Source organism: Mus pahari, chromosome 1, assembly GCF_900095145.1.
Source record: "Mus pahari chromosome 1, PAHARI_EIJ_v1.1, whole genome shotgun sequence".
Taxonomy (NCBI): domain Eukaryota; kingdom Metazoa; phylum Chordata; class Mammalia; order Rodentia; family Muridae; genus Mus; species Mus pahari.
Genome location: NC_034590.1, coordinates 27382144 through 27396982, shown reverse-complemented (window position 1 = coordinate 27396982; position 14839 = coordinate 27382144). Strand labels below are relative to the sequence as shown.

Below are 14839 nucleotides of genomic sequence, written 5' to 3'. Positions count from 1 at the left end.
CGATTAGGTCATCTTCTGCTACAAATGCAGCTAGAAACACAAACCCAGGGGGTACTAGTTAGTTCCTGTTGTTGTTCCACCTACAGGGTTGCAACCCCCTTCAGGTACTTGGGTACTTTCTCTAGTTCCTGCATTGGGGACCCTGTGTTCCATCCATTTTTGAACATGCAATAATTTGAAAATACGAGCCAGTTTGAGAAGTTTGGTCTGTGATAATTGCAGGTGCACTGTACTGATAGTTCTTAAGGATTTCTTTGCCAGAGATTTTTGGCAGCTAGGAAGGTAATAACAACCCGTGTTCTCTAAGGCTCTAGGCACTAAGCAGTATGCTATTTTTACCCAGCTGCCAGGAAACTCCTGATTAGATCCCTGGAGCTTGCTGCCATAAACGACTTTGGTATTTAAACAAAAACTTTCAAAAATTAGCATGCCATCCTCCTGCTTTTATGCAGCTCTCCTTACTGGAACCTTTACCCATGTAACTATAGCAGAAACCAAGACAGTGAGCTGTATTGCAGAAAGACCAAGACTGACAAAATTATATACTCTGGGATGGAGGAAAAACATGGCTCCCTGTAAGGCAGTTTCAGCATTTCCTTTGTCTAGTGTATTTGTATTGTTGTTTACAGCAGTGCTATGGTGACCCCTGATGATAAATGCATTTTCTTATTTTTTGCTTCTCTTTCATGCAAAGGGTAAAAAAATCATATTTCTGTGGGTCACACATTGTGTCCTCATTTGGGGATAGTTGACGAATGATATGGTTAGGCTCAACACTCACTGCTACCTCACTGAGAACATTGTTGTTTGTTAAATAAATTGTATTTTTATTAATGTGTATGTTTCTCTTAGAGTGCATGTCACGTGTGTGAGGATATCATCAGAGGTATAAGATCCCTTGGAGTTAAACGTGCTTGTGAGCCACCTGAATGGATTTTGGAAACTGAATTCACATCCCCTGCAAAAGCAGTGCATGATCTCAATGGCTGAAACCTCTTCCAGCTCTAAATACTTTCTTTAAATATTTTCATAGTGGAATTCTGGATTCCTGGTCTTATGTTCTTCTATTTCTTGTTTTTATTGCCCATTTCCCCAGGGATCCATACAGTAAATGATGAATTTTCTCACTGAATTTCCATAACAGATTTACAAGGTTGGTGGTGATTTTACCTACATCTTCTGGATAAGAAGATACAGAAATGTTTTCTTTTTTAAAGTGAAACAATTTGAAAACATTATTAACTAGAAAGTAGCAAAACTGAGTATTAACAGACCTGATTAATAAATCATAGATGTTTATTTCTCCATTATGGAACTCTACACACCAAATGAACAAATGGCTGAATGGACTAAAGGGCTTTCATTACAAACATGATGACTTGAGTTTGAATTCTGAGCAGGCCAGGCATAACTGTCCATATGTAGTCCTCTAGTAGCTCTGGGAAACAGAAACAGTTGCACTCTGGGATCTGTTTCAAGTCCATAAACTGGGAAGCAACAAAGAAAAACATTGCATTCTCCTCTAGCCTACACAGATGAAAAGTCTGTATATTCAGAGGCATGTATCACATATACATACACCATATACATGCAAACACACACACATCATACAGATCCACATTCATATACACATAAACACACAACCCACCTGTGTATTACTGTTGGATTAATATAATTTCATATAAAGTGGTAAAACTTTGGGTAATATGTTTTCTGCTCTTTTTCCTTACATTTTGATATTTTTAAATGGTATACAGCCATGTTTAATGTTTTATATAAAAAGCTATGATTAATTAAAATTATATGGATAATATACAAAATTATCTTTTTTGTTTAGTTGTTAATTTTATAATTATCTTACTTTCACAGCATATTGCTATGTGTTTAGTTTTGTCATATAAGCATTAGGGGAGAGTAAAATCAATGTACTTATATAAAGTTCATATACCATATATGCTGCCAATAATGTGATGTTAATATTTCAAGTTCACTACCTACACAGACATTCACACACTTATATACACATAAACACACATTCATAAAGCATAATCTTGTATCCTATCTCTGTGGTTTAGGAAAATTCTGATTTATGATGTCTACCAATTTTAATAGTGTAAATGGCATGAACTACAGTTTATCCCAGAGCTATCATTAACAAAGAACTATAGTGTATATATATTTTCACTACATATATCAAAAAGACAATATTAGAGAAACATATATATCTATGCTGTTTAGTAGTCTTTGTTAGAATATTGACTTTAATAAAACTTATTTCATTGTGAGTGTATAATTAGTAATTAATGAGAGCCATGTTTACTAGTGATGAGTATAAAATTCACAGATTGCACATTCATTCTCCCACTTATTTATAAACCAGTCCCAGCAGACCACTGGAGCAGTCTACATTCTAATGTCCACACTGACACATATTCTGATTTTTCATTATTAAGGTCAGCATAGAAAAACCCTGCTTCTAAGCAATGATGACCCCAGCAAAAGAGAGGGGTAAGGAATATAAATTCACCATCAAGAATCTATCTCTGACTTTGGTCCTAAAGTCAGGCTTGCATTATTTTTCATATGTATGTCCTGTGAGTCCCTTGCCTTTTCTCTCTCATTGGGTAATTTCAAATGTTTCCAACATTAAACGTTCCTTTATGTTGAGGTTGTCAAATCCTAATTGTAAATTCAGATGTTTTCCTTTTTTCAGATCAAAACATGATATCATGGAACACAATTGCACTCTGAGTTTCTGAAAATTACCCACAAGTTAGCATATGGAAAACATGCCAACGGTCTTTCTTTTCAAAACCTCTCTTGCTGTTCATGTCATCAGTGTATGGTGTGACACCTTGGTTTCCTGCCTCTCTGGGCTTCTTCCTCTGGAATGAAGAGATCACACAGGCTGTATACCTCAGTACACATTTAATCATGAATTTACACTAGTTCTCCCAATCAGCACACTGGAATCCAATTTCTTTTTTTCCTTTTCTTTTTTTTTCTTTCTTTTTTTCACCATAGTCAAGCTGCCATTTGGTGTTACATGACTAAGGAAACCAGCTTCCAAGGTTTTCCTTTTTTTCTTATCCCTGATTGTATTCAGTTTGAACAAAATGGAAGTGGTATTTCCTAGTTTATACCTTTGCATTTACCTTTCTATTAAAACACAATTATCTATAAAACAAATACTTTAGCAAAGACATGACAAATACAGGCTCTTAGACACATATAGAACCAATAGTATAATTAACCTTTGTCTCTTATCAAAACTATTTAGACCATGGAATCCTAAATACTACCGTTAAATTTAAAAGTTAAAACCGGAGAAAACTTGGTCATCTACCTTGTACAGATCCACATAACTTCAAACGTTAATCCAATAGTCCTGAACACTGATATGCATTTAAAGCTTAGCACAACATTCAATGAGACATATTTTCCAGAAGTATGCAAGTAAGAAAATGAATACACATTAAGCCCTATTTCAAGTTAATTTTTTGAAAACATCATGTCAGGTAGATCACGACGATAAGCTCAGTCACCTTATTGAGAACAAGGCAGACAGCACATACTTCTGAAACTGAGGCATAAGTCCTCAGCTGTCACAGCAGTGGTAACATAAAAATATCTTCCTGAGAAGATTAAAAAAATATGTACTGAAGTCAAGGAGAATGAGTTATTAATGACAGTAGAGGATGCAATGATAGAGGGTAAGAAAGGATGACTGCATGTACTCAGGAGCAGCATAGGAAGCAGTACCATTGTAGAGCAGGTATGAGCTATGGGAACGACAGCTTATATAGCAGGCATGCTACAGTACAGGTGACAGGAACAGCAGATGAAGCCTGAGCTGCAGGACTGATCGCTCATATAGTAGGCATGCTATAGTAGCCAAGGAAATGAGTGCAAAAATGAAGAGAAAGTATATAAATTATTTTATGTTTTCTCCAGTATAATTCAGTAGCAGTGTCAAGTACATTTGGCTTCAAATATGTAAACATACACTTATATATCACATGTCTACAATGTATGCACCACATATACATACACCACATACATGCAAACACACACACACACTTGGATAGAAAGAGAAAGCTTATGTCATAAACCCCCTAGAAAGATTAAAGAAGCGTCGAATATTACTACTTGAGGTTTTGGGTTTTTTTTTTGTTTTTGTTTTTGTTTTGTATTTCTCAAAAAGTAGCTTCAAGATTATTGTTTTAGATATGTTTCACAAATTTCTGGAAAAGCCATACAAAATACCACTGAGGAAGATTTCAAATGCTGAGGGTAAATTCAGGAAGAGAACCACATCTATAATAGTTTCAAGAGAAAACTAAAACAGCAAGACATAGACATAATAAAGGGGAAAGAACTCTAAAATGGAAAATGTACAACACTGAAGAAGGAATTGAAGAGGGCACTGGAGGTGGCAGAGCACTCCCATGGAGAAGGATTAGCAGAAGTAATATTCTTTCAATGGCTGTGTTACTGAAGTGAAAGTGATCAATGGCTGGGTGTAAATGTGATGAAAACTTTAGTGACCCTTTCTCAGAACTATGGGGACATCCTTAAGCTAATACAGAAGTACATATTATTCCAAATGGGCTGAACAATACTGAATAAAGATGAAATACTGGAGCTAAAATAAGACTTTATTCAAACTGTTCTACAAAGCCACAGTACCAAAACCAACACTGTACTGGCAGCAAAAACAAATAAGTATTGAAAAGAAGAGAGGACCCCAGAATAAGCTCATACAATGACAAGCAGTTTGTTTTCAATAAAGATGTTGTGGTAGTTTGAATCTACTTGCTCCAAGAATGGCACAATGGTGTGGCAATGTTGGAATAGGTGTGACCTTGCTAGAAGATGTGTGTCACTGTGGGGGTGGGCTTTGAGGTCCTATGATCAAGCTCCATCCAGTGTGGAATTGAGAGTCTGCTCCTGGTTGCCCGCAGAAGCCAATCTCTTCCTGGTTGCCTTAGGATCAAGATGTAGAATTCTTGATTCCTCCAGCACCCTGTCTCCTTGCATGCTGCTATGCTTCCTGCCACAATGATATTGGACTGAACCTCTAAAACTGTAAGCCAGACCCAGTTAAATGTTGTCCTAAGAGTTGTCTTGGTCATGGTGTCTCTTCACAGCAATGCAAATCCTAACAAAAACAGATATCAAAAGCATATGTCAGAGAAGAGACAGCCTTTTCAAAGCTTGTGTTGAGCGAATTGGATATTAATATGCATAAGAATGGGATTAGATCCCTAGCTCTCGCCACATTCAAAGCTATTCAATGGAGCAATGAGCTTATTGTAAGACCTAGTGCTTTGAAACGGCATAGGAAGACATTTCAAGACAGATTCATAAAGACTGACTGATAAGGATACCAAACAGTCCAGAGAAATGAAGCTAATAATTGACACATGAGACTGCATGAAATGGAAGTGTTTCTGTTCAACAAAGTAAACAATTAGCAGAGGGATGAGACAGCTGACAGAATTAGAGAAATCCTGGATAAATACTTACTTAACTAGGAATTAAACTCTAAAATATACAAAGAAATCAGCAAATTAATGCTCAAAAATAAACAGGCAAATGAATCAGATAGTTCTCAAAAAAAGAGATAAACATTCAAAACTGACAGAGTCCATCTCAGTCAGAGTGATTATAACCCAGGTATCAAACAACCAACACTGGCAAGAACATGAAAAAAGAACCTTTATTCTTTGCTAGTGGGAATATAAAAATGTGGAGTTAATATATGCAAATAGGAATGGAAATTCTTCATAAGGTTGGTATACACCCAAAGTACTCTGCATCCAAATACTGAAATGCAAGCACAGTATCTGAATACCATAGAGGTGCTCACAAGGTGTCTGCATACTACAGAGATGCACACCCAGTATCTGCATACTCTAGAGATGCACACGGAGAATCTGTGTACTCTAGAGATGCACACACAGCATTTGGATACTATAGGGATGCACACATAGTATCTGCCTACTGTAGAGATGCACACACAGTATCTGCAAATTGTAGAGGTGCACATACAGTATCTGGATACTATAGAGATGCACACACAATGTCTGAATACTGTAAAGATGTCCATACAGTATAAACATACTTTAGAGATATGTGTACATCATATTCATTGTAATAATAATAATAGGATATGAAATTAATTTTAATGTCAATAAGCAGATGAAAATCAAAAGAAAATATGGTACCTAAACACAACTAGGGTAAGTAAACCACAGAAAACAAGTTTATGTAATCTTCAGAATAATGTGTAAAGCTGGAACTCATTGTGTTAACAAAATAAGCCAGACCCAGGAAGAAAAATGAAATTATTTTCTCTTTCAAATATTAGGTAGATGACAGTAGAGTGCTAAATGAAAGATAGAGACAGAATAGATGGATAGATAGACAGATGACTTCTAGATCACAGATTGGTGATGAGAGATGCTAGATAGCTAGATAGATGAATAATATAGATATATAGATACTTTTGTAAGTATAGAGAGAAATGGGAAAAGGTTATCTGGAGAAGGATGACTGACAGGACGAGGGAACTACAAAGGAGGGTTATGATGTGTGATTATTTAACCATGTACAAATCTTACATGTATATAAAGACATCATTTTGTACATTATTTTTCAAAGTTAAAATTAAATATACTAAATGAAAAATAGATCTAATTGATGAGAATTGTCTTAGTCAGGGTTTCTATTCCTGCACAAACATCATGACCAAGAAGCAAGTTGGGGAGGAAAGGGTTTATTCAGCTTACACTTTCCACATTGCTGTTGATCACCAAAGGATGTCAGGACTGGAACTCATGCAGGTCAGAAAGCAGGAGCTGATGCAGAGGCCATGGAGGGATGTTCTTTACTGGCTTGCTTCTGGCTTGCTCAGCCTGCTCTCTTACAGAACCAAGACTACCAACCCAGAGATGGCACCACCCACAAGGGGCCCCTCCCACTTGATCACTAATTGAGAAAATGCCTTACAGCTGGATCTCATGGAGGCATTTCCCCCACTGAAGCTCCTTTCTCTGTGATAACTTCAGCCTGTGTCAAGTTGACACAAAACTAGCCAGTACAAGAATCAATGCAGTCGCATGGGAGACAGAACTCTTAAGTGGTCACATTACTATAGCTATCCGAGATCCAAAGAGTCAGAGTAGGGTGACTAGTTTGCAACTCTCTGTCAGGCACACCACTTCATGGGCTTCAAGGCACTTTATTTAATGGCTAATGAGTTAAGTGTGCTCATTTAAAATTTATGTATGGGCCAAGAGTTTAAATCCAGCACTCAATAGAAAGAAACTGGCAGATCTCTGTCAATTCAAGGTCAACTTGGTCCATGTAGAGTGCTTTAAAGCAAGCCAGGTGCAGATTGTGACACCCTGTTTCAAACAGAGAAACAAGCAAGCAAACAAGCAAATAAACAGACAGTGTTTGGGCTGAGACTGTAGCTTCACGGGAAATTATTTGCCTAGGTTGTGCAAAGCCCCGTGTTCAATCTCTACCTCCATACACAAAGCATGTGATTTTTCTTTTATAGAGGAAAAAGTCTCTCGTGACTTATGAGTTTGATTTTCTTGTATATACTACACCATGTTATACGATTCAGGGCTTAAAACAATATTGTCTGCTAGGTGCCTGCAAAGAGATTATGCCTCGAGCACACATAAAACACAATTTCTGCCACTATTAAGAAGAAGAAGAACATAGGCAAGACATAAACATTAGAAAAGCTTTTAATGTTAATCTCTAAAATACAATACTGCATATTACATTAGCCTAGATTTATTGAAGTTCATCTTAAATAATTGGATTTTTTTATTATTGGTTTTTGAAAAATAAGCAATCTACAAACTGCTTGCTTAAATCCTTCCTGCTCTTTTCAGTGTTAAACTAAGACAGATAATAAATATTTATTAATTTTAATGACAGGACATACATTAAATCCTAGAAAAATCAATAAAAGCAACCCTTAGTAATTTCCTCCATATATTCAAGGTCTTAAAGAACCCAGATCTATAATTCATTTAAGCAATTTTATCTAGTTTGAGTTGGAGACAAAAGTCACATGATCACAGAATTGAGGGCACACTTTGCTGGAAGTCATCAGTCCTAGATGAGGGTTTGTTCCTGTCCCCAGTATACCACTAGAGAAACCAGGTCATGGCTTACCCTTTACTATGAGATTTTGTGGGGAGTGTGCATTCAGTAATTTCAAGAAACTTGCTGAGTACAGAGAACTCAGTATGTTCTGATGAACATAGAACTGTACAGTTTCATGCGCTTGTATCATTTGCGATATAAATAATCAAATATTTTAAACCTAGAATGTTCAAGAGAAGGACAGAAAAATGTATGGAAAACATTTTCTTTAAAATTATGAGTATCTTCCAACACATAATAAGGGCAAAGGTGATAAAAGGAAACAGTGGAAATACAGTTTCATGGATTTGTTTACAGGATGGTATGTTAATATATGGAGAGATTGCATAAAATAAATCTCTTATGCCCACAATTGTAAGTAACAATGCTAGAATAAAAGGAGTAAGAAATAAACATGAATTAAGAGTTTTAAGTCAGGCTACTCTGCACAATAGACATCCTAATAGTGAAAAACTAACTAGGGAGGCTGTTCCTCCAAGAGAATGGACTGAAACAAAACTCCTCTTTTCAACAGCTCCTATATATAGACTGTCTGTGTTTATTGACACCCAGAGCCCAACAACAGGTTTCTGTAGAGAATGAAACAAAGTGGGGTAGAAGCCCAGAGTCTCCTCTGATAGTCAGGTATTATGGGATTTGATGAGACAACTTAGAGATCGTTGCTCTGAAATAGGGAGGCACATCAAAATCCCTCTTAAAAAGTGAGTGGAAGCCAACACAAGATTATCTAATTGAAAAGCTATGTGGTGAGGTTATTTTGTGTGTGTGTGTGTGTGTGTGTGTGTGTGTGTGTGTGTGTGAATATCTTTACATACTATGAAATGATTCTCATGGGCTGAATGTTACATGCTTAACTTTAACATGTATGAGGAATGTTGCTTATATTTCCAAAGAAAGTTCATATCTGTGTTGAGAATGTAATACAAGTCTTTTTATAAAACACTTAAAATTCACCGTTTTTATACCCTTTTGGTTGTTGTAGTAATGTCAACAGTGACAATTTCCCACTTACAAAGGTCTTCATTACAAAGTAATGAAACATTGCTTTCTGCCAGGCTTCTCTGGGACTGTAGCCTGAGCTACTCTCTGCTGGGAGCTGCCTGATGAGTCCATGAATTTGGTGTTCTACTTGGGTCCAGAGTAGTGAGTACACATAGAGGATCTTTTTTTTTTTTTTTTTTTTTTTTTTAGATATTTTCTTCATTTACATTTCAAATGCTATCCCCAAAGACCCCTATACCCTCCCCCCTGCTCCCCAAACCACCCACTCCTGCTTCCTGGCCCTGGCGGTCCCCTGTACTGGGACATCTTTGCAAGACCAAGGGCCTCTCCTCCCATTGATGGCCAACTAGGCCATCCTCTGCTACATATGCAACTAGAGACACAGCTCTGCAGGGGTACTGGTTAGTTCATATTGTTGTTCCTCCTATAGGGCTGCAGACACCTTTAGCTCCTTGGTTACTTTCTCTAGTTCCTTCATCGATCTTTAAGACAATGCTTTACTAGTCATTACTGGTAACACATGGAGAAGAAGTACTGTTTATTGTTGGTAGCCCTGGGGCTAATTATATTTGATGTTAATTCTGTTCTCCTTTGAGTGGTTGTGAATAAGGAATGAGTCAGCACACAGGTGATTTTCCTGTGAACCTGATTCCCACCTTAATTTGTAAAATAAAGGAGAGCTGATGATTGGGAGATAAAAGGGAAGGTGGAGGAGAAGGAGAGAGAGAAGCAGGAGAAAATGGAAAAGGGAAAGGACACAGAGGAGGAGCACATGGCCTGGAGAAACTGCAAGTTCTAAGGGGTCTCATAAGCTGTGGAAGATGGTAGTGTAGTGGTAGATCTGCCCAATCTAGGCACACAGCATGTAATCATAGTAACTGTGTTGTGTTTTCATTTGCTGGGGCATATTTGGGTTGGCAAGATTTACTGCAACAAAGTACCTTGCTTTTTGTCCTGGCTTCTGGAATCCTGGAAGCAACAGTCCTGGGTGGATGTAACATCTGGGTTGGATTTGATGGCATGAGACTCAAAGGAGGAGGCTGATCACGGAAAACTGATGACAAGCAGAGTTGTACTGTCTCTTTCATTGCTTTCATCTGTGATTCCTGAAAGAGAGGGAAGCATTGACATTTTTATCTGTGGTTCTTATTACCATTTCCCACATTGGTCTTAGCATACACTCACTCCATTCGACTACAGACAGGTTTTCAAACAAAGTTCCTCATCCTGGTTCAATGTGGTTTCTACACTTGGTTCTATTCTTGAATACCTTGTGCACAGTTGGGATCACAGTGATGGATGTAGAGACTAGGATGAGGGAATGGGACACTGGGAAACAGGCCTTAAGCAGAAATAGTATGACCATACTTCTGGCTTGATCTACCCTCACCATGTCTCTCTCCTTCCCCCTGCCTCCTTTCTACTTCCTTCATCTCTTTCTGCAACTTGATCATCTAAGACTTGATCAAACATCCCAACCTACTGCTACTGCATCTGAGGGCCATTCCTGCTATCATGCATTGCCTCCCAGGATGACACGAGTGTCTGAGGCATTGTCATGAGCTATGAATATGGTCCAATAAATTTATTCACAAAATATCACTTCACATTTCCAAAAGTTTGGATACCCACGAAAACCCTCAAACCATGAGCCACACTCAATCCTTCTGCCTTTAAGCTATGTTTCACCAGATATTTGGTTGCATTGATAAGAAAAAGAATGAATGCAGAAAATGGATACCAAGCTATGGGTTTCTTGCTTCTATAGACCTGATCATATTGTCTAGAAGCCATTACAACTAGCTTGCAAGTTGATTCAGAACAGTTTGAAATTTCAGGCCAGGTAATTATAGGAAACTTAGAAGCAAAATTTGGTAGGTGATTCTAATGGGGCTGTGGAAGACCAGTATCCCAGAAGAAATGAAACTCAATAGGCCTCAGAGGGCAAGGACAGTGTCAGATATTGGTTGAGAGGCCATAGATGCTGCATCCTGGCAAAGACTCCGGCTGTATTCTGCTTCCATAATGAAATGTGGATGAATTAAAAAGCAATGGACTAACTGGTTTGATGGAGAACATTTCAAGAGATAACTATCAGGCTCTGAGAGGATATTTGTCTATTGTGTTTAGTGAGGTTTATCATATATCTTCAAAGCAGAAAATGCAGCAGAAGGATGTGACATGTAAGTAGTTCAGTGAAAAATCTATGCAGGTTTGGTTAAAGTGGTAGGCACGGGACAGGTACCAATAAACTGCATATACCTTCTCAAGATATTGGCACTGTTAAGTTAAAACTACACACTATGCATGGTAACAGTAGGAAGGGATATTTATGTTAGGCCTTCACTCCTAGAAGGTTCTAGGGGAAACAGTGCAACCTTTGAAAATCGAATGCCTGAGCACAGGGAACTTCCCAGGAATCTTTAATGGTCTTGGGCCTGGAGGGATTAAAGAGTATTTTCAGCTGGTTAATAAATCTCTCAGTCAAAGCAATAACTCAATTCAGATGCTAAAAGTAATAAAGAATGAAACCATGAAGTCATGGTTTGAAATGACCCACACAAACTCTCTAATCATTCAAGAGGGAGAAGACAATGATCTGTACTCTTTGCTTCTAGCTGTTTTTAAGGTCTTCCCTCCTGGGTTTCATTCTTGGGACTACAGATTGCACTAGGACCACTTGTCTTACATTTTGGTATAGTTATTTCTTGAGAGTCTAGATGGACCCTACCAGAGACCATGGTCTGACATTTGTCACCAGAATTAGTGTCATCATCTTTCTAACCCTCTCTCCCAAAGAAAGAGCCTCTAACTGAACAAGCCTGCTTCTGAGGCTGCCAGTGTTATGTTTGCACAGGGCCAGGGGCAACAGTGACCTGACAACAGAGCTTATTACGTCATCATCATCCTTCCAATATACCGAATCTTCGGGTAACTATTTACTTTGAAGTTACTATAACACGATGTCCCTAAGTGGAGTATGAGATAACATATGTTGCATGCTTTCCTCTGTATCTATTTCCCCTGGATCTAGAAGAGAACTATTCTCTTCTCATGTAAGTCTTGGTTTATCCTTTCCTTCCCAATCACTTCTCCCATTAATTGTACCCTCTACTCTTGAAGTTAGGAATTTTGTAGCTAAAATGCCCAATTTTCAATATACTTCAGTGGTAGCTGGATAAATAATAAATTTTCTGAAAACTCCGAATTGATTCATAGATATTGAGGGGGTTTTTGGTTTTGTTTTGTTTATTTTGGTCTAATAAACTAACACTTCATTCATTAGAAAGATCAGTGAGGACAAAGTTGGAATGTGAAGATGTTCTTACAGTATAGTTAAAGTTATGTGAACATGAGACACAGGATATTTAAAAGGTAAAAGGTGAGTAAAAAATGTCTTATATAAATGTGACAGAGAGTGGGGAGGAACAATTCGTAGTTCCTGTAGTTTTTGTCCATTTTAGATTCATATAGCCTTTCCAACTGGATTTAGAGCTTTAGTTTTTAAGCTTTATTTGTATCTTGCTTGATATTTCTTAAAATCAATCACTAATAATGGGAAATGCTTTTTATAGTTCCACATACCAAAAAAGAGGTGACAGAATATTAAAGGTTCAAGACAAAATTCTCTTCACAGAAAAGCAATCTAACCTTATTCACTAGTAACACTAATGGATAAGCTTTCTGGGTTTTCCCATGTGACAGGCAATATTTCCATCAATTTAGTTTTTATACAGAGAACTCTCAAATCACCTTTAAATATCTAAGTGCTGTGGCTGACCTCTATGAAGCATAGCACTGGGAAGGTCTGAACAGAGCCATTCAATAGAAGTGATTACTTAAACACAGGGGTACTGTCCCTGGGGACTCTCAACTCTCAGACTCCCAGACTAATAGAGGCTGTGGCAGGATATGGGCTCACTGCACAAGGGTGCACATGAGAGTGATGAATAATGGAAAAGGGCACAGAACTAAAGGGGAAAGAAACACTCTGCAGAAGCCCCGAGTTCTGTGACATAAGCCCAATTTCTAAACAATACAATGCTTTATGGCCTTGAGATTTGGTGCTATCCATAAATACTTGCAATTTCCAGATTAATTTTCTATTATTCTATTTCCCCGTGGATCAGAAAATCTCATTTTCTGATTGGTTCATTATATTTGATATGGGAGCAAAGATCATGTCTCATATACTTTCTGATTCCTATAGTGCTCAACATAATAGCATTTCACAAAAGCTATTTGAAAACTATATAACCACTGATAAATTAAACAATTATCTAGCATTCAATCAGGGAGAACATATAGGGAAAATATAATTCAATGGCCATAAATGATAACATCTTAGAAGTTGGGGACTGCCTCAGGAACTTGAGGACTCAGCATCTTATTGGGATATAATGAATATTTTTTTTCAGAAAAAGTAGCAGCTGAGACAGATAATAGTTTCTTAGTGTGAATTGAATATTCTTCTTGTTTTTTTTTCCTTCCACCAGATCTACACAATTTCTATGTCTTTTGTAAAAAAGTGGCAGAGTGTGTGCTGTGTGAGAGGAGGTGAACTTTCACTGGAAAACGATAAACTGAATTTTTATAAAACGAATTTTGGTAAAATGAATTATGCCTGACCTACTCCATAGAATGAAAGCCAGCCTACCATGAATTATCAAATGTTAATAATGTGAATAAATGAATAAATAGCTGTTCCAGAAAACTAAGGTTTAGTAGATCTCTACTTACTTATTTAAATATTAATTTGTTTCAGAGCTCCAAACCTTTTTTTTTTTTTTTTCTTCAGAGCTCCAAATCTTATGAAGGAACACCATTAACAATCAGGATATTTCCTTTCTAATTTCTCTGTTATGAAAAACTCTACATAATATGTTTGAGATGTCACATAAGCCAGCTGTGAAGATGTGTGGATCATAACAAAGTGGAGAAATGAGCTAATAGGAGATAGAGTCATATCCCTAAACAGCAGCACTTAGACTGGTCTTCAAACCTACCACACAGTGTAGGTATAGTGTCAAAATCTGCACACAGTATGACGTTTTCTAAAGTATGAAATCTGAAGATCTCCAAAGGAACCAGAACTACATGGTCTCTCTCCTGCCTGTTACACAACAAAACACAGTTCAAATTGGGTAATTAGAAGGCAATTTTCTTTTTGTACAAATCCTCTGAGTTGATATCTTGAATTATTGAAATATACGTTCACAAATGCAGTGGTTTTTCTTGTTCAATATTATTGATAGCATAATCACTAAATAGTGATCATAGCATAGACCATTCTTAACAGAGGGTGGAACACTGTAAGTTTAACCAAGATGATTTTGAGAATCACAGAGAAAATAATATTATGTATGAAGTGAGCAGGAGTCTGAATTGAATGTGCAAAGGCATGTTAATAATTTCTTAATCCAACCTTAGCGTGCATAAATTACACACAGACAAATATTTATAAAATAAAGGCAACGTGGACCTAAGGTCTATATCTACATATATACGACATGCATAACTTACATGCAATGTGTATATATCCAGACCTTTTCTTTTCTTTTCTTTTCTTTTCTTTTCTTTTCTTTTCTTTTCTTTTCTTTTCTTTTCTTTTCTTTTCTTTTCTTTTCTTTTCTTTTTCTTTCTT

At 37.1% G+C, this 14839-nt stretch overlaps 1 protein-coding gene across 3 annotated transcripts in view; it reads right to left on the bottom strand.

Moving 5' to 3' along the window:
* The window catches only part of Luzp2 (leucine zipper protein 2), a 393679-nt gene that overhangs the window by 48850 nt on the left and 329990 nt on the right, over positions 1–14839 (bottom strand). For all 3 annotated transcript variants that reach the window (XM_021202224.1, XM_029545241.1, XM_029545236.1), the window contains one exon: positions 10137–10301. In XM_021202224.1, the coding sequence (XP_021057883.1) occupies positions 10137–10301 (165 nt within the window). The remainder of the gene's footprint in view (positions 1–10136; positions 10302–14839) is intronic.